Source organism: Coenobita brevimanus, chromosome 47 (genome assembly GCF_032717465.1).
Source record: "Coenobita brevimanus isolate Jiangsu-jjx chromosome 47, ASM3271746v2, whole genome shotgun sequence".
Classification (NCBI taxonomy): Eukaryota; Metazoa; Arthropoda; class Malacostraca; order Decapoda; family Coenobitidae; genus Coenobita; species Coenobita brevimanus.
The window spans coordinates 3,808,164-3,834,130 of record NC_137000.1 but is presented as its reverse complement, the minus strand read 5'-3'; the positions used below and the strand labels follow the sequence as shown (position 1 = coordinate 3,834,130).

The 25,967-nt window shown below is 41.6% G+C and overlaps 2 protein-coding genes across 3 annotated transcripts in view; both read left to right on the top strand.

Moving 5' to 3' along the window:
* The window catches only part of LOC145398915 (carboxylic ester hydrolase-like), a 45,452-nt gene that overhangs the window by 14,272 nt on the left and 5,213 nt on the right, over positions 1–25,967 (top strand). The window contains exon 11 of one of the 2 annotated variants that reach the window (XM_080271644.1): positions 1–133. This exon is cut by the window's left edge and continues 434 nt beyond it. The exons of the other annotated variant lie outside the window; for it this stretch is intronic. The gene's annotated coding sequence lies outside the window, so the exon portion shown is untranslated. Of the gene's footprint in view, positions 134–25,967 lie in introns of those variants that run through there. 2 annotated transcript variants of the gene reach the window in all.
* LOC145398958 (carboxylic ester hydrolase-like) lies at positions 13,336–25,815 on the top strand. Its single transcript, XM_080271692.1, has 9 exons — positions 13,336–13,548; positions 13,995–14,159; positions 16,087–16,228; positions 18,943–19,128; positions 19,478–19,671; positions 20,562–20,712; positions 23,868–24,160; positions 25,237–25,387; positions 25,802–25,815. The coding sequence occupies exons 1-9, from the start codon at positions 13,336–13,338 to the stop codon at positions 25,813–25,815; spliced, it is 1,509 nt and encodes a 502-aa protein (XP_080127818.1).

Sequence of the window (25,967 nt, the reverse complement as noted above, 5' to 3'; positions counted from 1 at the left end):
TAGCCGTGCGCCCTAATCTCGGAGGAGGTGTCCACAAATGAATTGTAGTCATGTTTGGGGATACTAGTAAAGTAGTAGCCTAGAAATGCTTTTTACTTTTATCAGCAAAGGCATATAGAGAAATTAAAATTGTTCAGCATTTTACTTTGTTTTATTTTGCCTTGTTTATTTTTTATACACGCAGCATACACACACGCTCAGGACAAGACTACAACACACAGAGGGAGTCAGTCTGCACCACGCCACCCGCACCACCCTCACTAGCCCCGCCACCCTACCCCACCCCACCCCTTCCCACTTCCCCCTTCCCTCCTCATCTCCTTGGTGTGGAGTCAAGGGAGAGTGCAGGGGAGAGGGGGGAGATAACAGGGGGAGGGAAGGAAGGAAAAGGGGTAGGGTAGGTTGGCAGGGTACAAGTGTGTGCCCTGGATTAGGTAAACTATGAAATTTTTAACTGGTTTATAACGATTAATGCCTATTTTTGCCAGAGATAGGGATAACATTTGAAGATCATTATTTTTTATACATATAATCATCGGCGATTATTATATGACCTTTAAAGGTACATGAATCCTTATGTAGTGTACTCCATGAGAATGTGTGTGACAGTCACTAGCAAAAACATCTTGACAAAAGACTCGTAACATTCAAGATTTTTGTTTTTTTTCGTGACTCCTGATGCAGCAACAGTGATCTAAACTCACTATTTCTTGACCAGATTTGATGCTATACTTTTCCTAGTCAAGAGAAAGTATTTGTTCTTTATACTATTCATATTACAGTATCAGGTATCTATTATATCCAAGTTCAGCTGGCTGTATAAGAACTTGAAACAGCACCGGTGTATAGCAGAGGTCTATTATTTGCTATACTTTACAACCTGGCATTCTCTTTCTTGTTAAAGGCATTAACATCAATGAACAGGACTGTTAAACATTACCTGAAGTGATCTAGTAACTATGATTCATGAACCTCGGAAATTATAGCTAGACCTCAGCATCACGCAAGTGCTGTTCCTGGTTCACGCGTGGCCAAGTGCACACTCGTCAACCATTGTCTCTCTGCGCTGAGCACTCTTATTCTCATAGCAGATGTGGTAGGAAATCGTAGCTACGGCTTCATATCAAAGAAAAACCTTTTGTTGGTACTGTGAAGCTACTCTAGGCTACACGAGCATCACTGCAAACGATTTTTCTTTCACGCTAAGAAAGGTTCATAGTTAGTACTGGAAAACATGCCATCGTTCGGTGTGAACTGGTTGTCTCCTTCCAGTGAGAGTACGATTGGCGGTGGGCAATAACTATAACTCCTTAGTGTACCAGTCATTGTATTCGAGGACGTATTCTAGATGGCATTGGAGACATTGTAGCACCTCGTCCTGAACGATTTATACTGCCTATGCTCTACCCTAACAAATTCTTGTATGTAGTTTGCATCTTTTTAACGCAGACCCAGTCTGCATCAGTAGCATAAAGGAGGATACTGGGATGCTGTGTGGGGGATAAATCGTCCAGGAAGGTATTAGACAGCCTCTACAAGTCAATAAGAACTCCATCCTCAGAACTACGTAAAGAAAGAACACTTATTCACAATTAGGAAAAATACAGGGTAAAATTCCGGACGGGAAACAGAGTTAGGATCACTGTACATTATTGTGATGAAAGAGTGAGAGCCAGGCCTGCAGTCTCGTAAGCTTAGGAGATCCCCTGGCACATTTTTCTTACCGGTTTATTGAATAAACCGGTAAGAACCCGGTAGGAATAAACTTTATTCCTGGGTATGACGCGGTAATATTCTCTTGCATGATATGTGCAAACTTAAAATGTTGGTCAGTCGTATACATAATGACATAGTGTAACTGTTGTGACAAGAGGTAGGATTATTTTCGTTAAGATAGAGAGTTTGTGGTTCGTCAGAGCCGATCCCTGATTCGTTTCGTTCATCCAATACTGACCGGAACTTAAACCTTACATGTTTATAATGTTAGGCTGAAATTGCTACGTTAATATGAATTAGTGGACAGACAAAATCACACACAACCTGTGCTAACTACAAACAACCGTATGTCCTTGTAACAAATGGTCTAATTGCAGTGCATATGTCACGTAACAGTTTTCAACAGCATGAAATAGTTGGCAGGTATACCGTAGTACTGTATGTTATTAATTTCTTGGTGCTTAATACAGAGGTGTATGATAATGTGATCAGTACATGACGGATCATTATCTTAGTTTATGTTGGTTAACAAACGGCGAGAGTGGGGGACGAGAGGGTAAGAGAAACGTTTGATGGAGACAGGAACCCAGAGAGGAAGGTGGTGGAGGTGGGAGCGAAAATAGATGATAATAGGCATATCTTCCAACAGTTGTTGTTCACTAAACTATACATATATGTAACATTATAATATAGGACATAAGTACATAGACAGTAACATAATTCATTGTAGGTCTTCTCTCATTTTCGTGCCTTTTCATATGTTGTGGATAACAGCAGTCTTATACATGCCTTTATATACTTACCCCTACTGGTTCTGAAAGTCTATAAAAACAATCATGACACATTGTTACATCACCAGCTTTGGCCGTTCCACATCTATCCAACAACGTTTTCAGTGGGGTTGGGGGAGGGGCAGTGGGTGTGGGGTATTCGATCGTTTGTTCGTTCACTGGCCGCGACTCCGGTTACTAGAGAGTAGGGAGAAATTAGTGCTTTCGGGTGTACAGTATAAGACTGGCTTAATCTCTTGCCTCTACTCTGCCTATCCCTTTCTCGTGCTTTTCTACGTGTGCATGTGTGTGTGTGTGTACATGCACATCCACGTGAATGCGTGGGTGCGTGCGTGCATGCGGAATTATTTTCCCAAAGGATTTTTTTCCTTTTTTATTCTGGTTGGTTTTAGTAACTCTCGTTCTAACTCTTTTCTTGTCAGTTTATCTCTGCATATGACATGCTAATATTCTCTTATTTGACGGTTCTCCACTCTGTCTCGTGATAACAAAGGCATAATAACTGATACAGTAGAGTGATAAGCTTAAAATGCAAAGTTAATCATGAGGTGGTGGTGCTGGAAGGCCTCTCTAGCCGACGAGAATGCAGTCGCCTATCCATAGGAGCAGTGGATACCTCTGGAATCCGAACACGTTACCCATCAGTTTCGAAGCGTGGTAAGGAAGCATGATATAAACAGGGGATAAGGAGCAGGGATGGTGCTGCAGTTCATCGCGTTTACAAGTTCGCCTTCCTAGTATTCTCCATTGCCGCGCACTAGCACCAGAGGAACCTACTTAATATGTGGACAGGTGTATAGTGCTGCTTGCGTGTGTTGCGTGGCGATATTGAGTGCGTTTGAGTGCTTAGCTTCGTTTGCTGTTTTAGATGAACTTATAAAGGAAGGACGGACAATGAAAAGACTTGGAACCTTGTGAAGATAAAAGAACGGATGACAGGTGAACAAGACAAGGCTTCGGAGCTCAGGCGGACGTTGAGATGAGAGACAAATGTGTCGTGGTGTCTGTCTTGAAGGTAAGGAATGTTTCGTTGCGGTGACTTCTTTTTCCGTGTTATTCTTGCCATCTGCAGACGATTTTAGTCGGCTCAGGAGAGACATTTCTAACTGTAGGGGTTAGCTATAGTCTTCAATAATCCCTATACTAATTGGCTGATTTGCATTACTGAATAATACAGTGTGGGAACAGTAAGAATACAATATAAGTGATCCTCAGGCTAATATAAAAAATGATGAAATTTCTTATTAAAATTTTGTGTTGTTTTCTTTATTGCTTCATGTTTCTGGTTTATATCTTTTTTTTTTTTAATATTAACCTTTTTTTTTTTTTTTGGTGTGCTTGTTTTTCTACAAGAGCTTTTTGTCATGGCCTCATACATTAGTTTCTGGGCCTATTAACCTCACCCCAGCCATGAGTGGGAAGAGGTAAGGAAGATGTTAATGACTGTCCTGAAAACTAGTACTGTGCGTGGACAATCGCCTCCATTTCAAAGCACTACGGGGGGTGACGTGTCGGAGATCTTCTGTGGCACTTATTTATTTGCTTACGTCTGAGATTTACTGTGTGGGAAAGAGCCCATTATTAATCAGATCTTAGTAGATGTGAAACCTGAGCAAATACCCTGGTGCCAAATAAGGACCTCAAAACACCACCCCCTTCAATATTTGATATGGAGGCGATTTTAGCCGGGCTTGGTATCTCGTAATACCTTTCTCATGTCGGTGTGTGCGCTTGTCGGTGTGTGCGCTTGTCTGTGAGTCGGCTTGTCTGTCCGTACGCTTGTCTCTCTGTTTGTGCTAGCCCGTGTGTTTGTGTTCTTGTGCTGTGTGTGGGATTATGTTGTGTCTGTGTGTTCGAAAGAGGCGATGTGTCGTGTGTGTGTCGTGTGTGTGTGTGTGTGTGTGTGTGTGTGTGTGTGTGTGTGTGTGTGTGTGTGTGTGTGTGTGTGTGTGTGTGTGTGTGTGTGCGCGTGCGTGCGTGCGCGCGTCTGTGCGTCTGTGCGCGCGTGTGTGTGTGTGTGTGTGTGTGTGTGTGTGTGTGTGTGGAGGAGAAAGTTAGTGAGTGAGTGAATGGGTGGGTAAGTAGGTGAGTGGATTAGTGGATGAGTGGGTGAGTGGGTGGGTGATTGGGTCGCTGATTGGATGAGCGAGTGAGTGGGCAAGTGAGTGAGCGATTGAGTGATTGAGTGATTCAGTGCGTGGATGGGGGGATGGGTGAGTGGGTGGGGATGGGGGTGGGTGAGTGGGGGATGAGTGAAGGGGTGGGTGAGTGGGTGGGTGAGTTTGTGAGTGGATGAGTGAGTGGGTGAGTGAGTGGACGGGTGGTTGAGGGAGTGGCCGGGTGGTTTGGTGAGTGTGTGGGAATGGGTTAGTGAATGGGAATGAGTGGGTTAATGAGTGGGAGTGGGTGGGTGAGTGAATGCGTGAGTGGGTGATTGAGTAGGTGGGTGAGTGAGTGGGAGAGCGAGTGAGGGAGCGGGTGCGTGCATGGCAGGGAAGGCTGTAGTTAGTTGCATACAAGTGTGTTGGTAGTATATGTGTGTGAAGTTAATTGCTTATTTCCCAGTATATCAGCTGTCTGCCAATATTCAGCATCTCTGCATTACATTCCTGCCTCTTTTACTACATCTTCTCTTTCGTTTTGCTTCCCTCGTATTTTATCTCCCATTTCTTTGCTTTATTTATGGTTTACCTTCAGCTCCCAAACAGTCTTTCTCCCTGTTCTATTCATCATATTCTTTTCATGTCCCTTCCCTTTCTTTTTCTGTTATCGTAATTTTTCTCCCACTCCTTCTCTTCATTTCAGTTTTAACTTCTGTTCCCTATTAGTTAACCCCTCCGTTCCTTTCCTCATCCTTCTTTCCTTTCCCTTTCCTTTTCCATCCCTGTTACCATAGTTTCTCAGTTCTCTCCTTCCTATATCATTTCTCTGTCTTCTTCTATTAACTACTCGCCCACATCCACTCCCTGCATCACTCTCTCCTACCTTCCCTTCGTCACCCTTTCCCTTCTCATATTTTTTATTTCCCATTTACCCACTGTCACTTCTCTGCCTTCTGCACTCCACGACTCTGTACCTCCATTCCCGTTCTAATTCTTTTTTTCCTTCTTTCTTTTTATTGGCTCTGTGTATTTAGCCTGCTTCTTACCACAGCCTTTTCATTCCTATTTTGCTATTATTTCCTCTGTTTGTGTTTCTTTTTCTTCCTACCTCTGTGCATATCCATATTCTTCCTCATCCTCTTCTCTCCCTTCTCTTTAAAGTTCCTTCCAGTTTTTCCCTATCTCATTCTTCCCTTTGCCCCTCCTCCCCTATAACCACCACCATACTCATCCATTCCCATTCCCATTCTCATTATCTGTTACTTTCTATTAAATTTAATTCCTTTTCACTTCTTTTTCTTTATTTGTGTTCTACTTGTGTCAACCACTACCCCATTCCTGTCTCATTTTACTTCCCCGCTTTCTTGCCTTGCTTCCAAATTGGTTTAACCACTCTCAGATGAAAACAAACAGACTATATTAACAAGAACAACATAGAAATCATCCCACTACAACATTGAGCATTAACATAATAACAAATTACATGTGACCAGTGTTCCTTCTGTAATATTTGTATTCAGGCCTAATTGTGTTTGCTAAACGTACACCACGTTTGGGATAATACGGCCATATTAATAAATCAACATCCCTGGCTCCTAAGCAAACTTACGTAACATTCCTCTCTGTCTCTCTCTCTCTCTCTCTCTCTCTCTCTCTCTCTCTCTCTCTCTATCTATCTATCTATCTATCTATCTCTCTTACAGTTTGCAAACCACATCTTCAGTCCAGTTCAAGAGTAACGTTAAAACAAGATGATTTCAGTTACTGGAAGCATAATGCAAATGGGTCGCAGTACCTGTGTAATGCTGAAAAAATTTCACAACACAAACGGAAGGACATACCAAATAATATGGGAATAAATGGAACCCAAAATAAATAAATAAAGAAATAAATGAATAAATAAAGAAGGGGAGCAAAAATGTGGAAATAAAAATCAGGTTATCATGCTAATGCAGAAATACGTGTAAAGAATGAGTTTCTTTTTAAGAGACAATGAATGGAGAAAAGGATAAAAAAATGTATATATATATATATATATATATATATATATATATATATATATATATATATATATATATATATTACACAGAAGCTGGCTCATAAGGAAAGTAGTATTAGGCTTCACTAATGTCTGAGGGAGGGAAGCATCTCGCTCCCAGAGAAACTTTAGTGAACGACAGACGGACAGGGTAGGATTACATAGGTCATACCCCTCCGTCCACTTATGCACTGTATTTACCCATCACAGAGTCCCACTCAGGTCTCGGTTTTATTCATGCATCGTCACTTCACCCTACCTCAAATTACTACTCACGTACTCCCTCTCTCTCTCTCTCTCTCTCTCTCTCTCACACACACACACACACACACACACACACACACACACACACACACACACACACACACACACACACACACACACACACACACACACACACACACACACACACACACACACACACACACACACACACACACACCTAATACACACCCACAAACACACACCCTGATACACACTCATGAACACGCCCAAATACAAATACACACACACATATACAAATACAGAAACACAAATAAACACACACACACCAAGACACACACCCGTACGGTACACACACACACACACACACACACACACACACACACACACACACACACACACACACACACACACACACACACACACACACACACACACACACACACACACACACACACACACACAAATCTCATTTCTCTCCTCCCGTTTCCTCACCCATCCACCACCCCGTCTCTCCGGTCATCATCATCGTCATTATAATTAAATCAACAGCATTTAACACTTCATATGCACAGACCTAAGCCCCCTCCGAATATCCACATTTCTCTCTCTCTCTCTCTCTCTCTCTCTCTCTCTCTCTCTCTCTCTCTCTCTCTCTCTCTCTCTCTCTCTCTCAGTAAAGGAACTTTTCGAAATCTATTTAGTGTCTAAAAATGAGTCATATAACCAAATAAATGTGGGTTTTGCGAATGACTTTGAAGTTTACGATGGTGATGAGAGAAGACTGATTAATGAAAGTGACGCTGAAGAAAATGAAGAGAAATAATTAGAAATATGAAGGTGAAGAGAAGGAAGGATTATGACAACCTACTTCACCACCACCGACATAAAGAAGGAAAGCAGAAAAGAAAATGAAGGGGAGGAAAAGTACAGGAGAGAAATAAGGAAGAGATGGAGGAAGGGCAAGGGAGAGAGAATGAGGCATGTGAGTGGGGAGGGAAGTCAAGGAAAATTGAATAAAATAGGGACAGAAGTTATGGGAGAGAAAACAGAATGTAAGATGAAAAAAATATCGTCGACAAAGAAAGGTAATTTGAAAGAAGAGAGGAAGGAACGCTTTTATGTAATCAGACAGGCTAATCTGAGATATGGGTCACGAGAGAGAGAGAGAGAGAGAGAGAGAGAGAGAGAGAGAGAGAGAGAGAGAGGGGGGATTGCGGAGGGAGAGAGTGGGGGCGAGGGAGAGAGTGGAGGTGAGGGGGAGAGAGGAGGTGAGGGAGGCAGTGGGAGGTGAGGGAGGCAGTGGGAGGTGAGGAAGGCAGTGGGAAGTGAGGGAGAGAGTGGGGTTTGAGGGTGTGGGGTTTGAGGGAGAGAGTGGGGGCGAGAGGTGGGGGAGAAAGGTGTGGCAGAGAGGTGTGGGGGAAAGGTGGCGGGGAGAAAGGTAGGGAGAGAGAGGGGAAGGGACGGAGAAAGGGAATAAAGAAATTGGTATGAGACACTTAGAGTGGCAAGTGTTTCAGACAGTTAATTTAATCTCCCTCTCGTCCAGGCCCCAGCTCTCTCTCTCTCTCTCTCTCTCTCTCTCTCTCAAGGGGTAGTGCTTGCAAAGATAGGATAAAGATGTACAGTCGCGGACAAAAATGCTGGTCTAGCTTTTAGTTGGAAACAAAGTAATTAATGATAAGAAAGGAGGGAGAGTCATTATTGAGTGTTAGTGAGTCAGGATGGGTTATTCACGGAGAGAGAGAGAGAGAGAGAGAGAGAGAGAGAGAGAGAGAGAGAGAGAGAGAGAGAGAGAGAGAGAGAGAGAGAGAACGTTGTTTTCGTTTTACAATTTAATCTTAGACAGGAGATTCTGTTTAGCATTAAGGAAGATTGCTTGCAGTGAAAGGGTTAATGGAGACTACATCTGGCACATCCATTTCGAAAAGTCTTTCTTGCACTGAGTAAAATCGTCTTAAGGTAACGAGAATAAAATGTTAAATGCGTCATCGGATTGAAAAGGTTGCAGAGAACGAAGGAGGGATAGGAATCAAGGAGTGTTAGTGAATCCGAGTAGGTTTTTAATGAAGAAAGAGTGTTGCTTATTCATACAGGTGAGCCGTCCCGATCGAGCATCTATTTTGCGCAGTACCAGAGTGAGACGCTCAGTATGCAGGTTGCTGCCAACCACAGCACACTTTTACCATCCTATCCCCTGGGTCGACCAACCACACGTAAGCTTACATACTTGATTACGTTTTGTTCATATAAATATGTAGTCACACAGAAGCCTATGAATGTGTGCCATTTTGTTTAAGTATAGTCACGTACCATATGAGCGTAATGGACGACTACTGAGTGAGACTGATTCGAGACCTATTACCAACATACGAGAACGCCAACCCCAGCTATATGGGCACGTGGCACATTTCCCTGGGGTTGATCCTACTCACAGGGTGATATCCAAAAGTCAACCCGGGGTGGAGACCAAGGGGAAGGTGCAAAACTCAAGGCTGGAGCAAGTCGGTCGTTCATGTCGGAAGATAACTTTGGGGAGGAGGGGGGAAGTTGCCGGGAGGCATTCAGCGAGGGGCATTAGGCATCCCTAAACTAAAGAAAAGTAAACGGTGTCGGAAGCGTATGAAAGCAACCTCCAGTGATGCTTAAGGAAAATGCATGCATCTTTTTTTTAATCAGTATTCTATAACCACTTTACTACAATGTAGCTTTTGTGTTATTCTTGCAACGTCCAGACTACTGTATTCAGCTTATGATGACCCTGAAATAGTGAAAGGGGTTACTGAAAGGGATTATTGAAAGCTATGTTTAAATTTGAATAGTCTCTCTTCAGCTAAATATTTTCGTCAGAGAGTATCAAGCTTGAGATAAAATTTACGTCATCGGAATGAAGAGGTTAAGGAGGGTCTTGATACAGCACAAATTACGAAATGCACTTCCGAGAAAATGTACAATCGCGCTCATGATTCCCTGAGACACCTGTGGTGGAGGGTGTTTGGCCCGCTCTACTCTTACTGAATGGCAGGTAGTTGAGTCAGACTGCCTTACTAACACAGTGAAGCTGAAAATGAAACCGTTTGTTATAAACGAGAGATCATGAAAAAAAGAGACGGGTGGGATATAAACAATAGTGATGGTTAGTATCATTGCACATTTGGTAATAGAACACGAATAATTTTACTGAAATAATTCCACCTACTATTGATTACATATAGCTTGAAAGATGAAGAGATATGTTACGTGGTTTGTCGTCCGCCATTCAGCTCCCCAACAATTTGCTACGGACGTGTGATTAATGCATTAGTAAATTCCTCTACATACTGCGAGTTTGCCTATTAGTTATTTAGCAATAATAAACGTATTAATGAAATGTATGGATAATTCACAATATCATGGTTGTATGACCGAGTCCCTTTAAGTCGTCACACTGAGTGGATCAGGTAATATTTCAGTATTGTATTTGTTACACGTATCAGGTGTTCTATCCTTGTTATCAGTGATATTTGCACGACAAATAATGGTATCCGGGGGTATTGAGACAATCAAAGCAAAAATATTTACTGCAGGAATAGGAGAGCATTTTTCATTTCATGTAATAGCCCGAGAGGAACACATAATGAAACAGTAACATGATTATGATAGCCTCCACAAATATCCTACATAAGGATGAATAGAAATAAAAAAATATTCCCCACACCATATAATTATACCTGACTTCCAATCCTCTGGGACCCTACCTTCCTCCCAGGCCAATCTGCACATCTTCCTTATCCAGTCTGCTACTATCTCTCCCCCATGCTTCAGCATTTCACCACACTATACATATGAAAAATCAAGTAGAAACGCAGAAAAAACAGTTCAAAATCAAAATACAGAAGAAAAAGTCGAAAAGAGAAATACGGGAGAAAAATAATTACAAAACGGAAACAGTACAAAAAAGTACAAGGAATGCAGAAATAACGAAGTCCAGTCGAAAAATATGGGGGAAAATAGTCGAAAAAATACGGATGAAAAATAAAGACCAAAAATTAGATATGGAGGGAATATAGTCCAGATGAAGAGCAAGAAAAAAAAATAGAGAAATACGGAAGAAAATAGTGAAAATCAGGAAGAACATCCCAAAAGAAAAACATGGAAAAAATATCCCTGAAAAAGATACGGAAGGAAATAAGGACCACAAAAAAATTCGGAAGAAATATAAGGTCGATGCGTATATTAGCTTTCCTCACTCCATCTCCGGGTCGATACGTCTGACCTTAATAATTCGGCTCCAGACGTCACCGAAATTGTCGAAATCTCACCCTAGTGGCACCAGTCAGGAGGAGGTTTTAGTCTCTCTCTCTCTCTCTCTCTCTCTCACCCATCGTTATCACATGTATCGCAGTAATTTAGCAAAAAATCGCTGATGGTCTGAAGCAGAAACCCTACAATGAAGAGAGTCTGAAAAGATTATATTCTTTTTTCAAAAACCTTTTTCACTGCAGGTGTTTTATTTATTTATTTATTTATTTATTTGTTTTCCTTTTTCCTTGTGGGTTGTCGGCTTCATATTTGTAGTCAGGTTGGTGTGATTTTTATCTAAAAGTAAGTTTAAAATGTCATCCTTTTATTTAATGGATTAGTAAAATGACACACACAAGACAACAAGATTGTGAGAATATTAATGTGTAAAAACGCTGCAGACAATTGCAGACTTTGAATGTGCTCTGTGGTGTGTGAGTGTATGTTTGTAAATTAATGAATGCTACGATGTACCTGTGTGCGTTTGATGGTGATTTTATGTGTTCGAGGTTATAAAAATGAGAGAGAGAGAGAGAGAGAGAGAGAGAGAGAGAGAGAGAGAGAGAGAGAGAGAGAGAGAGAGATTGGTAAATACAAGAATGTAATCCAATAAAGATATAAATTAAGGTGAGTAGTGGGTGGGCAGATGTAGAAATATGAAAACGAGTGAATTTATTAGACCATAAAGAGGAGTAACTATATAAATGTGGGATGCGAGAAAAAGGTAGAGTGCAAGAAAGAAGAGAGTGCTGATGGGAGAACTTAAGAAGGTGGTGAGAGGAGGGGGAAGTTGGAGCTTAAGGGGAAGGTCTCTCTCTCTCTCTCTCTCTCTCTCTCTCTCTCTCTCTCTTCCTCTCTCTCTCTCTCCGCATAAATTAAATCTTTTAACCATGTAAAAATTATTTCTACTGAATAAAATCAACAGGAGTAAAGCAGAATAAAATATACACGTTTTGCCTCCACAGCGAATGCAAAGGTAACTGCATGGATTTTTTTTTTTTTCGTGATTAAGATCAAGAGGGCCTACATAAAGTTCCAAAAATGCATATACAGGAGAGAAATTTAAGCCTAATCCCCTTGCAGCCATGGAGACAAAATGGGAAGAATTAACGCGGAAAAGGGAGGTGACTGGGAGGAAAGACACTGCCGCTTCCTCCAACTCTCGTCCCCTCGTCCCTGATCGCATCTCCATCTCACCTTGGTAAGTACAGGTAACCTTGGTACATGGACGGGATGTTGCTAAGGATCACCGTTTTTTTTAAAATACATTTAGTAATTTAAACAGGGAAAAACAAATATGTTCTAAGAAGTCTGTTGCCTGATTGGAGGCGTGGATAATAGAAGGTTTTGAAAGGTCAGAAGGAAAAGTAGATGACTAAGAAAGAATAAGAAGTGCTATCAAGTTAATGGATGTTTTTATTTTTTACAAACAGGAATGTACTGTTGATATTAGTGAGCTTGTACATTACGCTAAATTCTTGTTAAACAAGTGCGTGTAAAAAAATAGATAAAGGTTGGTATATAGGTATTTCCTTGCATTTAGATAGTTTGTAACTGATTACTTAGGTTTATCATTCTTTATCTCTCTTCTATGTTTCTTTTCTTTGCATAAAATTATTATTCTTTGCTTAGATAGTTTCCTCTTCGTGTGAATCGGGGAACGTAAGCATTTTGTTGGTGTTCCAGACTTTTTGTAACTTTGCTGTGGTATTATATGGCGCTTTCTAATTGCTGTTATGGTTCGAATTAAGAGTGTCTCACCCTCATAACTACTTAATGTGTTCCTCAGTTTATACATGGTTGTGAAGTGTAATATTATTGAATTTTCTTTTATCTCACATAACAGTTGCTTTGTGTGTGTGTGTGTGTGTGTGTGTGTGTGTGTGTGTGTGTGTGTGTTTGTCTGTCTGTTTTTCAGTGAATTATGTGTGTTAAAGATATCAAAAAAGCATATCATCATCGCTCTATCCACGACTAGCAACTGTTTTATATTGGATCTGCCTGTCGGTGTGTCTGTCTGTCGATCTCTGTCCATAACTGTCTCTGTATCTCTTTACATGTTAATCTATTTATCTATCTGTCTGGCTTTCGTTCCCTTTTAATCTATCGATCTGGATATCAAAATCCTTGAACAGTTACATCAATTTTAAGAAAAAAAAAAAAAAATCTCTTCTTCAGGCTCGTAATGGCAGTAGCGGTGATAGTGGTGATGGTTGGCCTGGCTCTCGCCACCAGTTTTCACAACCCACAAGTAGAAGCAAGAAAAGACGCCCCATTGGTAGTGACGAGGCAGGGTGTGGTGAGGGGCGTGAGAGAATACTCGGAGATGGGTGTCCGCTTCTTCTCCTTTTACGGTATCCCTTACGCTGAGCCGCCCTTGGGAAGGTTGCGCTTTCAGGTGGGTGAGAGGATTACGGTTGTTGCAGTACCTTGCTTCCTTCGTCAGACTATTTCTTGTCTCTTTCAATTTTATAGTTTTTTCATACTTTGTCTTTGTCGGATTCCCATATGAAGCTGTTCATCTTCGTTTGGCGTTAGAGAGAGATGCCTTTAGGTGGTGGCGCCGATATTGCCGGGTGGTGGGGCTGCGGGGTTGTACAAACGTTCCTCACTTTCCTCCTTAACCTCCAAAAGGAGGATGATGGACTGCAGAAGAAAGGCAGCTTCAACCTGCCGTCCACTGGATTCACGTCCAAATGAGAATGGGGTTGCTATTACTACTCCCACCCCTCCTCGTTTCTTTATTCTCTTATATTTCTTCTTTCTCATCTCATTCACTTTCGTTTCCTTATCGCTGTTTTTTATAGTTGTCCTTGCATACTCTTCATACTCATTCTCTTCCAGGACCCAAAAGAAGCCAGACCGTGGGTGGGTGTGAGGGACGGGAGCTGGCAGCCTGATTCCTGTATCCAAATACCTTTCTTCTTGGCCAAGACCAAAGATAAGCTCGACGTGGAGGACGTGTCGGGCAATGAGGACTGTCTCTACCTCAATGTCTTCACTCCAAAGGTAGTAGTAGTAGTAGTAGTAGTAGTAGTAATAATAATTATAATAATTATAATAATAATAATAATAATAATAACAATAATAATAATAATAATAATAATAATAATAATAATAATAATAATGATGATGATAATAATAATAATAATAATAATAATAATAACGATAATATTTACTAGCCCTCGAGAGATGTTTGCACATTTACAGTTACAAGAACCTGGGTAATTATTCATATATAATCCAAAATCAACTGCGGTGGTGTCAGGAGGGGATACTAGTTCTTTTACCTTATCCTTGGGAGATTTTCGTAATTTTTTGTCGGCGAATATCACATAGTTTAGTGGCAGAATACGATAAGGTTAGAGCTCTATGTCCTATCCACAGCACGTCCTTGTGACTTCTTACGTTTATCTCCTGTAACAGTTCAGCACTCAAGATGGATAGGTGTCAATTTAGTCGAAGCTGTTGGGAAGGGACATGAATTACCATGTTCACCATCAGCCCAACTCGATTCCCATAGTATGCTTCAAGGCAGAATAAGTTATTTCACTTTAACTTGGCCTACAATTGCCGTCGCTCCATTTTTCATGTAGGAAGGTATCAGTAAATGAACACCAAAATATGGTGCAAATCACGAGGAAGTGCTAAGGAAAGGATATGGACACAGTATTGTTTTCTTCTGCCACTGGGCTACATGATATATGCTTCAAATGGACGAAAATCTGGGCCAAGTTAAGGTGAAAAGAGTACAGTAGTTTACTCTTATCACAGTACTACGATACTTTGCAACTTTAGATGATTTTTAGTTATTTCAGTTAGTAATTGGGCTAATATAGTTTGAAAAGTTTGAAAAGTTTCCTCTTGGCAAAAAAAATAAAATTGTAAATAATGTGGCAATAGGCTTAGGCTATCAAGAATCTAACTAAATAATTCGGCATCTGAGTGAAATAGTTAAAATTATATTAGGATGTAGAAACAAAGGAAGAGAAAGCACAACGGCACGTGAATTATCAGACGGAATATATAGTGAACTCGGCCGTATAGTTAATTTAGTCTTCAGTCCGATGACGTGTTAATAATTATATTCTAGCTGGTTTCAGAGACTTATATTAAACTTTGGAGAGAGTTTTCGTATTGGATGGGTTACATATAGCCATTATTTACCTCCTTTGCTATATACAACCATTGTAAGTTTAATAAAATCGTCTGCAAGAAGAAATTTTTTTTAGGAGATACGTCATCGGATTGATGGGGTTAACTGCACATCTAGATGCCTAGGTAAAGTGATAGCAATAAAGACAGTGGTGGAAACTGTTAGTTAGAATGGTATCACTGGAATAACGAGAGAATAGGTAGATAAGGCCAAGGAGTTAAATGTACCACTCTAACTATGCCCTCATCCCAACAGGTGTCCAAATGTAGTCCCAGCTTCATCTGGAAAGTGAATTCAGTATACTGTAGGGTGAAGTTGCCCTTCTCCTGCAGCACACCAATCTCCTTGTTGGGAACAGCGAGAGAATGAGAAACTAGTATAAACGGGCAGTGCGACCACAAGGTTATATCAGTACTACCACGTGAAATTGTGTCACTCCAGCACCACCAACAGGTACACAGAGATATGCCAGTGCTAATGTTCCGGCATGGCTGTGGGTATGTGGGAGGTTCCGCTGATATGTTCCCCCCACATATCCTCCTCATCCAACTCATATAACACCATTTAGTTCCATTTACACCACGTCTAACCCCATCTAACCATGTCCCCATCCCAGCAAATATACAAGGGAAAGATGCATGTGCTTGTGCTCCTTCATGGTGGTGGGTCTGTGGCAGATTCCGCTAGCATCTTCCCCTCACATGTCTTCCTCTACCATCTCATTTAGCACTGTCTGACACCATCTAACTCTCGTCTAACCCCATCTAATCATCCCAACAGGTGCACAGAGGAAAGATGCCTGTGCTTGTGTACCTCCATGGCGGCGGGTACGTGGGAGGTTCCGCAAGCATGTTCCCTCCATACGTTTTCCTGAACCACCCAGTCGTCCTTGTAGTTCCGCAGTTCAGAATTGGCACTTTGGGTCAGTCACTATACACTTTTGCTGTCGTTCGTGCATTTACGTATTTCAGAAATCGTAACAATGAGAGATTTTATGGTTTTTGTTCTCTTGACAGATATGAAGTGTCTTCTAGAAGTAGCTAAAAGTTTTTTAGTCTCTCTCTCTCTCTCCTTGATTTCCTCACCCAGAACGGAATCCGGAGAGGTATTATTTTTGGTCTTTTGTTTGTTTGTTTGTTTGTTTCTTAGTTTGTTAGCAACATGACGAAAAAACGCCTGAATGATATTACATGAAATTTTCAAGAAATTTCGGCACCAGTCGAAAGGAAGAGATTAAATTTTGTAATTAACTGAGTGACCTTGAAAGGTCAAAATAAGGTCACGGATTTTCGGAGGGCTATAACTTGAAACTGGTTGAAAATAGAAATATTTATTGTTATCGACATGCAGGAACTCCCATATGGGCTTTCATTTGGCACCAAGACCTTTGCTGTGAGTGACCGTGAAAGGTCAAACTCAAGGTCGCGGATATTCAGGGGGATATAACTTGAAACCGGTTGAAGATAAAGATAAATTTACTATCATCAACATATTGTACGTCCCACATGGGTTTTTAATTGGTACCCTGACCTTTGACCTTAAGTGACCTTGAAAGCTGAAACTCAAGGTCACGGATATTCTGGGAGCTATAACTCGAAACTGGCTGAAGATAGAGATATTTACTATTATCAAGATACAGGAAGCCTCACATGGGCTATAAGTAGGCTATAACTCTACGCATAATGTAATTGAACGACTTTATTATAAGTATATAAAAATATTTTCTAGACTGAAAAGTGAAACGCAAGGTCAGTGATTTTCACTGGGTTAGTAGAAGCTGAAGTTAGGGAGATATTTACTATTATCAACACTGGAGCTCATCATAGCATATTTCACAAATAATTATTATTGACAGATAACAAGTTCCATTTCATTTGCGCCATAACCTTAGACATGAAATATTTACTGAAACTAAATGGCAGTTCCGATTCAGTTTTTAATAGCAATAAAATAATTGCTGTCAGGCGAGGTTTGTTGTGCCTGCTACAACTTGTGCCTGCTACAACTGTGTAACCTTTTACACAGAAAGGTTAATCGAAAGAGGAAAATGGATTGCTAAAAAGGGAGAAGGTAATAATAATCAAGTTATTTTGGCAACTGAACTGTGAGATTGATAATACCGAGATAAGCGATGCACCAGAAACTTAAAATATACTTTACAGATAATACTGTTATGAGTAACCACTATAATAGGATTGCGTCTTTTAATTTCTATTATTGTTATACCTGACGATTTTATTCATTTGAGGAGAGACTTCGTGCAGTGAAGGATTAAGGATGATCGCCATTAACCCTTTCTTCACGAGAGATTCTTCCTAAGCTGAATGAAATCGTCCATTTGTAACTATCCATCCATCATCCAATCCTTTTCTGCTCCATCAGGAGCGTATGGAGTCTGGCTTGTCTAAACCAGTCTTGATACTGAAGACAAGGATGACCAGCCACACTCGCCTCTAGGTGGTATTATATAAGCAACAAATGGCTACCACCCTTCGTATGTAAACACTTGCGGGTATCGTCCGTTTACAGTGTTTTATTCCATGAGACCATTAGGCGTCATTTGATTCGATGGTTACCACCCAGCGTAGTAAATGGATCGTAGATTGAAGAAAATTATTTGGTTTGCTATTCATTTCAGTCACCTGAAGACAGCACCACATGTAGTAAGGACATGGCGGGTGCCCCCACCTACCGCCGTTTGTAACAATGATAAAATAAAAAAGATGATGATGATGATGATGATGATGAAACAGAATTACGATGACATAGTGAGCTTAGCATGATAATGATAATGAATATATTAATGATGAAATGGAGTTAGGATGATAATGAGGATGATGAAATGAGACCACGTTATATATATATGTTTAGGGCACAACCATACTTTCTTAAAGCAGGGATAGGAAGAAGTTTCTCTTCCGCTGTACAGAACCGTTTGGCGGTATGCAGAGCAATATACCGAAATGAGATGGAGGGATGGAGAGGAGAGGTATATGAAAGAGGGAGAAGTGACCTAGAGAGAGGGCAGCTTGATGGTGGGGAACAGGGTAACACTGAGGTGATTTGTTTGTGATCACCCTTTTAGGGATTTATGCTTCTGGTTACAGATAGACAATACCTATACACAAGGGGCGGGTAACCTTTTCAGACCAAGGACCAGATGAGACTTTCCAGAGTGACCCGCGGGCTGGAGTGACAAATGAGAACACAAATGTGACTAGAATATACATGGATATGCAACAAGTGTGTACCCACCTTATGAGTGACACATACCTCCTTTCAATGCGGAAGTCCTACAGACGCTGGCGTGACTGGCGTCTGGCAAGATGGCGGAAAGACTGTATCGCATGGAGTGAGGGGAGCGCCGATTTGCCAAGTATCATCTGCTGGCATGCAGCTGGCAAAAGCTATTTGTCAGAATTTAATTTGTTTTGGCTGGGGTTTCACGGGCCGAATTGCTATGTTCAGGCTGAGCAGATTGGTGGGCCGGACGCTAGACCTTCGTGGGCCGGATCTGGCCCGCGGGCCGGAGGTTGCCCACGCTTGCAAACAGATAAGACAACTGACGCCAAGCACTGACGTCATACATCTCGAAAGGGTATCGGTTTTGTCTGTTAACATTATTTTCACTCCCAGGGTTCCTGTCCACTGAAGACGCAGCCGCCCCAGGTAACGTGGGGCTGAAGGACCAGACCCTAGCACTGAGGTGGGTGCAAAACAACATACCTCGCTTCGGCGGCGACCCCACCCGCGTCACGCTCTTTGGTGAAAGTTCTGGGGCCTCATCCACGCACTTTCACGTTTTCTCACCCAAATCAGCAGGTTTGCAGATTTGTGGAAATATTATTAGGATTTTCAGTTCGATTACGTATTTTGAACGGAGTGGAGATCCATATGCAGGTGGGAACTGTGAATTAGAGAGAGGTCAGGTGGATGAAGGAGGCCAGGGTAATATGGAGGCCATTCATTTGTGGCCACCCTTTCCAGGATTGAGCCATCTGGCTATAGATAGATAGATATACTCTTATTCTTGCTATTTCAGGTGATTTTAATCAGTTTAGAGAAATCAGATTCTGAGGGGATTGTAATCTAAGATGAAAAAAGTCTTCTGGAAGTAGTAAGCACGAATAAAAAACAACGTCTTTGAGCTATGGTTATAAATCCGTTTCAGGACTCTTCTCGCGAGCCATTCTGCATTCCGGGACGGCCCTGAGTTCCTTTGCCCTGGGCGCGAGACACAGGGAGGTGGCGCTGGAGTCTGCCCGTGCCCTGGCCTGCCCCAACACCACAGACTCGACAAGAATCATAGAGTGTCTGCAGGAGGCCCCGGTTCAGGAACTGGCTATCCTTCCTGCTGAATATTATGTTGGTACTCTTTGTCTTAGCCTCTGATGATTTTCTGATATCTCTTAACTGTTTGGGAGTTTTAACAGAATAATTTATGTTTCATGCTAATTTATTGTAAAGTTTTCTGCTTTATTTGTTTTTTCGAACTGAGTACTATGAGCTTTTTGGTGCCGTAAATCAACACCTGGGTCAGTGCATAAGGAACCGGGTCACACTAAGGCTATCGTCCCTATTAATAATTAGGCTGAGTTTTTTATTAGTTATTTCAAACTTTTTTCCTCATGATACAAAAAAACCCTGCTTAAAGTACATTAGCATAACTCCCCAGCTAACATCCTGGTCCTCGTCACCGCTAGTTATGCCGGTACTAATTTTTAAATCTTTATAATGGTTTTGGTAAGGTTATTATTTGACATGCTGACCTTTTTACTATCTTTTCTAAACTTGTTATTGTTGTTTTGAACTTCTTAATGGTATAGTACTTTGATACCTCCCACTCGACCCAGGTCAGAGATTGTCTGTAGAATGTCCTAGCTCTCGTCTTTGCTAAAAATTATGTTGATACTGAATATTCTGAGCGTTTTAGTAGTCATCGTTAAGTTTTTATTGAATGGTTTGAATTCAAGGAGTATAATTACGTATGAATGATTGTGCCACCCGTTTCCTTGGGCATGCTATTCATAGTTCTCCCACTTTGTACTTTCTTATCCCTTGTTTCTGGATCCTACCAAACCCCAGCTTTAGGCGGAGAACAGAATTATGATGATGATGGTGATGATGATGAATTTAGAAGTTTACTTGTTATTTTGAGCTTTATTCACTGATAGTTTTGAGCTTTGTTCACTGAATGAATTGAAAAAAAAATGCATCATGTCGAGGAGAGCGTTTACCGTTAACTTTACTTGCAGAGATGGTTCGTACTTCCAATTCTTCTGGGGCCCCGCATCGATGGAGACGTTCTTCCCGCCGCCCCTCACTTGATGCTGCGTGACGCCAGACACAACAGCGTGGACCTCATGACGGGGATCACTACTCATGAGGGGGCAATCCTTACTCACGGTTGGTTCTTCACTTATTCATGGTTGTTTCTGCACTTATTCATTGGTGGTTCTCCACTTATTCATGGTTGGTTCTTCACTTACTCAAGGTTGGTTCCTCACTTAATCATGGTTGGCCTCTCATTTACTCTTGGTTTGTTTCTCATTTACTCTTGGTTTGTTTCTCACTTACTTATGGTTCGTTTCTCACTTACTCATGGCTCGTTTCTCACTCATGGCTGGTTACTCACTTATTCATGGTTGGTTCTTCACTTACTCACGGTTGGTTTGTCACTCATGGTTGGTTCTTCACTAACTCATGGTTGGTTCCTCACTCATGGTTGGTTCCTCACTTTATCATAGGTGGTTCCTCAATCATGGTTGGTTCTTCACTTACTCATCGTTGGTTTCTTACTCATGGTTGGCTCGTCACTAACTCATGTTTGGTTCTTCCCTTACTCATGGTTGTTTCTTCACTTACTCACGGTTGTTTCTTCACTTACTCATGGTTGGTTCTTCACTTACTCATCGCTGGTTCCTCATTTACTCATGGTTGATCTCTCACATACTCATTGTTGGTCTCTCACTTGCTTTCCCTCATTTGTTGTTTCCTTATTTACCAGTACAGTAGCGGGACCCTTTCTTAGCGATAATTGGTTCCTGCCTCACTGATGACTGCTGCTTCATTTACTCATGGTTAGTCCCTCATTTATAACTGATTCCTCATTTACTCATTATTGGTTCCTCGTTTTTCCATGTTTGATCTCTCGCTCATTGCCAATCAATCGCTTACTCTCACATTTGTGACAGCAAACTTCATTTATTGGTTTTGACCCTTATATTTATTTGTTTATTATCATGTTAACGTGAGGGGACGGGGCATAGGAATACTACTATCCATTTCAGACCCTCTGAGGCATCGTTTTTCGCAGATATGTTCTAAACAAACTGTTGGATCAATATGACATTTTGGCACAGCTTGTTTGACACCGTCCCCTAATTTATGGCACTACAGTGCATTGCCAAGTATGTTTCATTAATGAGTTTACTCTTGGCTTTGATGGAGAAGCTGGCAAGAGCCGAGTAGACATTCGGACAGGGGAAGGTTTTACGTGACGTAGTTGTGACGTGTATCACTCCACCACCTCTCCTTCCACTCCCGTCTTCCCCTCCCTCCCTCCTTGCCTTCCTCCTACCCCGTATCCCCGGCTTCCCTCTCGGGCTCCCATCCTCCTTCTATCCTTTCTTCTCTCTCTCTCTCTCTCTCTGTCTCTGTCTGTCTGTCTGTCTGTCTGTCTGTCTCTCTCTCTCTCTCTCTCTCTCTCTCTCTCTCTCTCTCTCTCTCTCTCTCTCTCTCTCACTGCGTTGTACATGAGACATGAAGCCATGCACATGTTACTTGTCTATAATGGCAGATAATACGAAAGTATATGCTACGTATGGTAGTTTTTTTTTTTTTTTTTCTGCAATCGATAGTGATTGCTATTCCAGTGTAATTGGCTGTTGCATAAGTGCTATATGAGGTTTGTTGGGTAATTATATAATCATTGAAGGTTGTATACGACCCTCTTTCCCACAGGCTACGTTGTGTGTATAATTGGATGAGGTAGCTGAGGCTTCATCAATTATAGGAAATTGGGTAGGAGTCGGAAAGGAGTACGGTTGGAAATGGAGCGAGGATTCAAGAGCAGAGTAAGAACGTAAAACGAAATTCAAATGAGAAGTACATAAATAAATTACTTCTGACTTTAGGAAGACAGTGTCATACGATCAGCGTTCTTGTAGACATGTGTTAAAAAGTCATTGTGGACAAAGATAGAAGGCAGATATATGATGGGTGGAGTAATAATGCAAGTAAACGAGCATATATTATATTTTAATCTTCATCACTCTCGAGATACAGCTCATCCTCGTCATCGCTGTCGATGGTGATGCAGACGGGGTCCACACCTTCATGTATGTTGTCAGAAGACCAATACTCGTCTTCGAAGGCTCTGGCTCGTCGTACCGCACCTGCCCACACCGCTTTTGTTGCAGAAAGTTTGGCTTCTAGCCTGACCTGTAGCACTTCCTCCCTCCATCGACCCTTCCACAACCTCCCCCCTCCCTTCCTCTCTCTCTCACCCCCCCCCCCGCATATTTCGACGGGTAGAAGCGACCCCAAGGTGTGTGTGCTCGTGTCTCTGTCCCATTAGCTCGCGACTGTACAACGCAGTGAGAGAGAGAGAGAGAGAGAGAGAGAGAGAGAGAGAGAGAGAGAGAGAGAGAGAGAGAGAGAGAGAGGATAGGAGGAGGATGGGAGCGCGAGGAGGAAGGCGGGGATACGGGGTAGGAGGAAGGCAAGGAAGGGACGACGGGAGTGGAGGGGGAGGTGGTGGAGTGATAAACGTCGCAACTACGTCACTTAAAACCTTCCCCTGTCCGAATGCCTACTCGGCTCTTGCCAGCTTCGCCTTCAAGGCCAAGAGTAAACTCCATAATGAAACGTACTTGGCAATGCACTGTAGTGCCATAAATTAGGGGACGGTGTCAAACAAGCTGTGCCAAAATGTCATATTGATCCAACTGTTTGTTTAGAACATATCTGCGAAAAACGATGCCTCATAGGGTCTGAAATGGATAGTAGTATGATGATGATTATGATGATAATAATGATGATGATGATGATGACTAAAATGATGAAAATGATGATGATGATGATAAAGATGAGGAGGAGGAGGATAAAGATGATGACGATGATTAATATGATGATGATTCTTAGAGAGAATTTAGGTTGAATGTGGTTCTACCACTATACTATCAAAATACTCCCATAAGCGGCATTAACTCGTCAGACAATGGCTATAATAGTACAGGATAATATAACATTCTCTCTCTCTCTCTCTCTGTCTTGGCGAGTAACACGCAAAGTAATGAGAGAAGCTGTCCTGTCTGTTTATTTCCTTCAGTACGGTGATGTTCCATTGCTTTATTCTTGCTACCTTCAGTCAATTACATTAATCTTTGGAGAGATCTTTTGTTTTGAAGAGACAAGTGAATGAAGCTTTTAGTCTCCCCTGTTTGAAATCTCTACAAAGCTGAACAAAACTGTCTTGAAATAGCGAGAAAAGAATGAAAAATATTTCGTGGGATTTAAGGGGTTAATAAGTGTCTAGTCTTCTTATCCTCATTCAACAGTGTTGTATAATAATGAAGAGATGAGAGCAGAACTGGTTAATAATTTCGAGGAGATCGGCCCCCTCAGTCTCCTGCTGGATTACATGAATCCTGCCACCATAGCCAACTCTACCACCACCAACTCTGCCAATACAGCCGATTCTACCACTACCAATTCTACCAACAAAACCAACTCTGGCACCACCAATTCTGCCATCAACGCCTCCACCAACCTTGCCATTGCCACAGCGATCTTCAACCACTATCTTGGTGGAGTGAAAGTGGACGAGACGAACAGCGAAGAAGTAACGCAGGTAGTGAAATAAGGCAAAATTTGATATTATTCGTCGGCACGTTCTCATTTGTTACAAGCAAGATATGACTTAAAGAAAAAATTATGCCTAATAGTTTCCAACTCAGGAAAGGCCAAATATGTTTCAGTTATAACTTAAAATACGCTAACTGTAATACTACTCTCTTCACTAGATCTCTTCCTCTCTATTATGATTTTCCCTCTCTCAGGAGGGGAAATTTTTGCCAGCGTCCCACCCATGATCTCGTTTTTATAAAAGGGCATTTCATATGGTACTCGCTATATTCTCATTCCAATCCAATCATTTTTTTATGTCTTGCTTCACATACTTGTTATTTTGAAAAATCTACTTATACATCTTTGCACTTCTCACTCTCATTATCTCGCATTCTAATCTGTCATAATATATTATCTGTACAATACATTGCTGTCGTCAGTTGTTGTTGTTCCTGATGTTGTGCTTAACCTCGGTCTGCCTGACCAAGCAGACCCCTCGACCACAGACAAGCAACTGTTTCCTTGGGGCCGTCCTACAGGTACAGCACAATACATACGTTGTGTAGCGTCCGGCGCCTCCCTGTGGTAGACAGCACATCACCAAGAAAATATAGGGAAGTTTGACTCACGAGTGGACCCCGCAGCTGCTTTATCCAACTGCACAGCGCCGAAACTTGTGGGCTCCTCTTTAGCGCCTGAGATTAGCAAAGCCTTTAAGCAGTTTCAAAGCCAGATAACAGTAATGGATTGTGATCTTAGTTTTTCATCCAAGTATTACAAAGGAAATATTAACGGGGATCCTACACTCGTCCTAGATGTCGCGTTGTCTATGAATTCAGTTTACCTTCCAAGCCTCTTCTTACCTTCCAAGCATTCGTATTTCTGACAATTTACGCACCTTTTTCCCACCTTCCCGGCATTCGTATTTCTCAGAATCTAAGCACTTCTTCCTCTCCTTTTATCAGTTTTTACTTTATATAATCTCCTCCTGCTCATTAATTGCATACTGCTACCCGCGTCTCAGATTCTCTCAGCTGTTTAAAGAAGGACTTCTCACTGCCGTCACGTCTACTCCCACAGCTGTTCACTGACTACACCTACGGTGTTCCAAACGACCTCACAGCCCAGCTCCACGCACGAAACACGAACAGGAAGGTGTATGCTTTTGAGTTCACGTACAGGGGTCAGCATTCTGTTGCAGACCTGTTGAAGCCCACTGTTGGCAAGGACTGTGAGTCTGTTTTCTTTTTATTTAACAGTTTCAGTCAGATGTACTTCAGATTTCATTCATGCCATCTTCAGACTGCTTCCCCCCCACCCCCCAACTTCGGGGAAACTTTTCGAACTGGAACGGTTTAATGTAGCAACAGATTTTTTGCCCTACATATGTGCTTCAGTTTGTTCGCCCGTCCTCATTTACTATGTTTTGTTTTCCTTTTACTCAGTATAATTTATTACACTCAGAATACTCACTGTGAAGTATACTTGGTTAGGTTATTTGGCCTATACTTAGTTACCATAGTTTGTTTACCCTATACTTAGTTACGGTGATTTGTTAGTATTTGCTCTGTACTCTGTTACTACAATTTTTTTTAAATCTTATACAGCTATAGTAGTTTATATTCTCTATATCCAATTACTCTAGTCTGCATTACCTGATATATAATCATTATTGTTTGTTTGCCCTATACCTAGTTGTATTTCTGCGTGCTCTATACTCAGTTACTTTAGTTTGTAGTTTGCTCCACTTTTTTTTTCTCTCATAATTTGTTATTGCTTGCTGTGTGTTCAGTTGGTGTAATTTCCTTGCA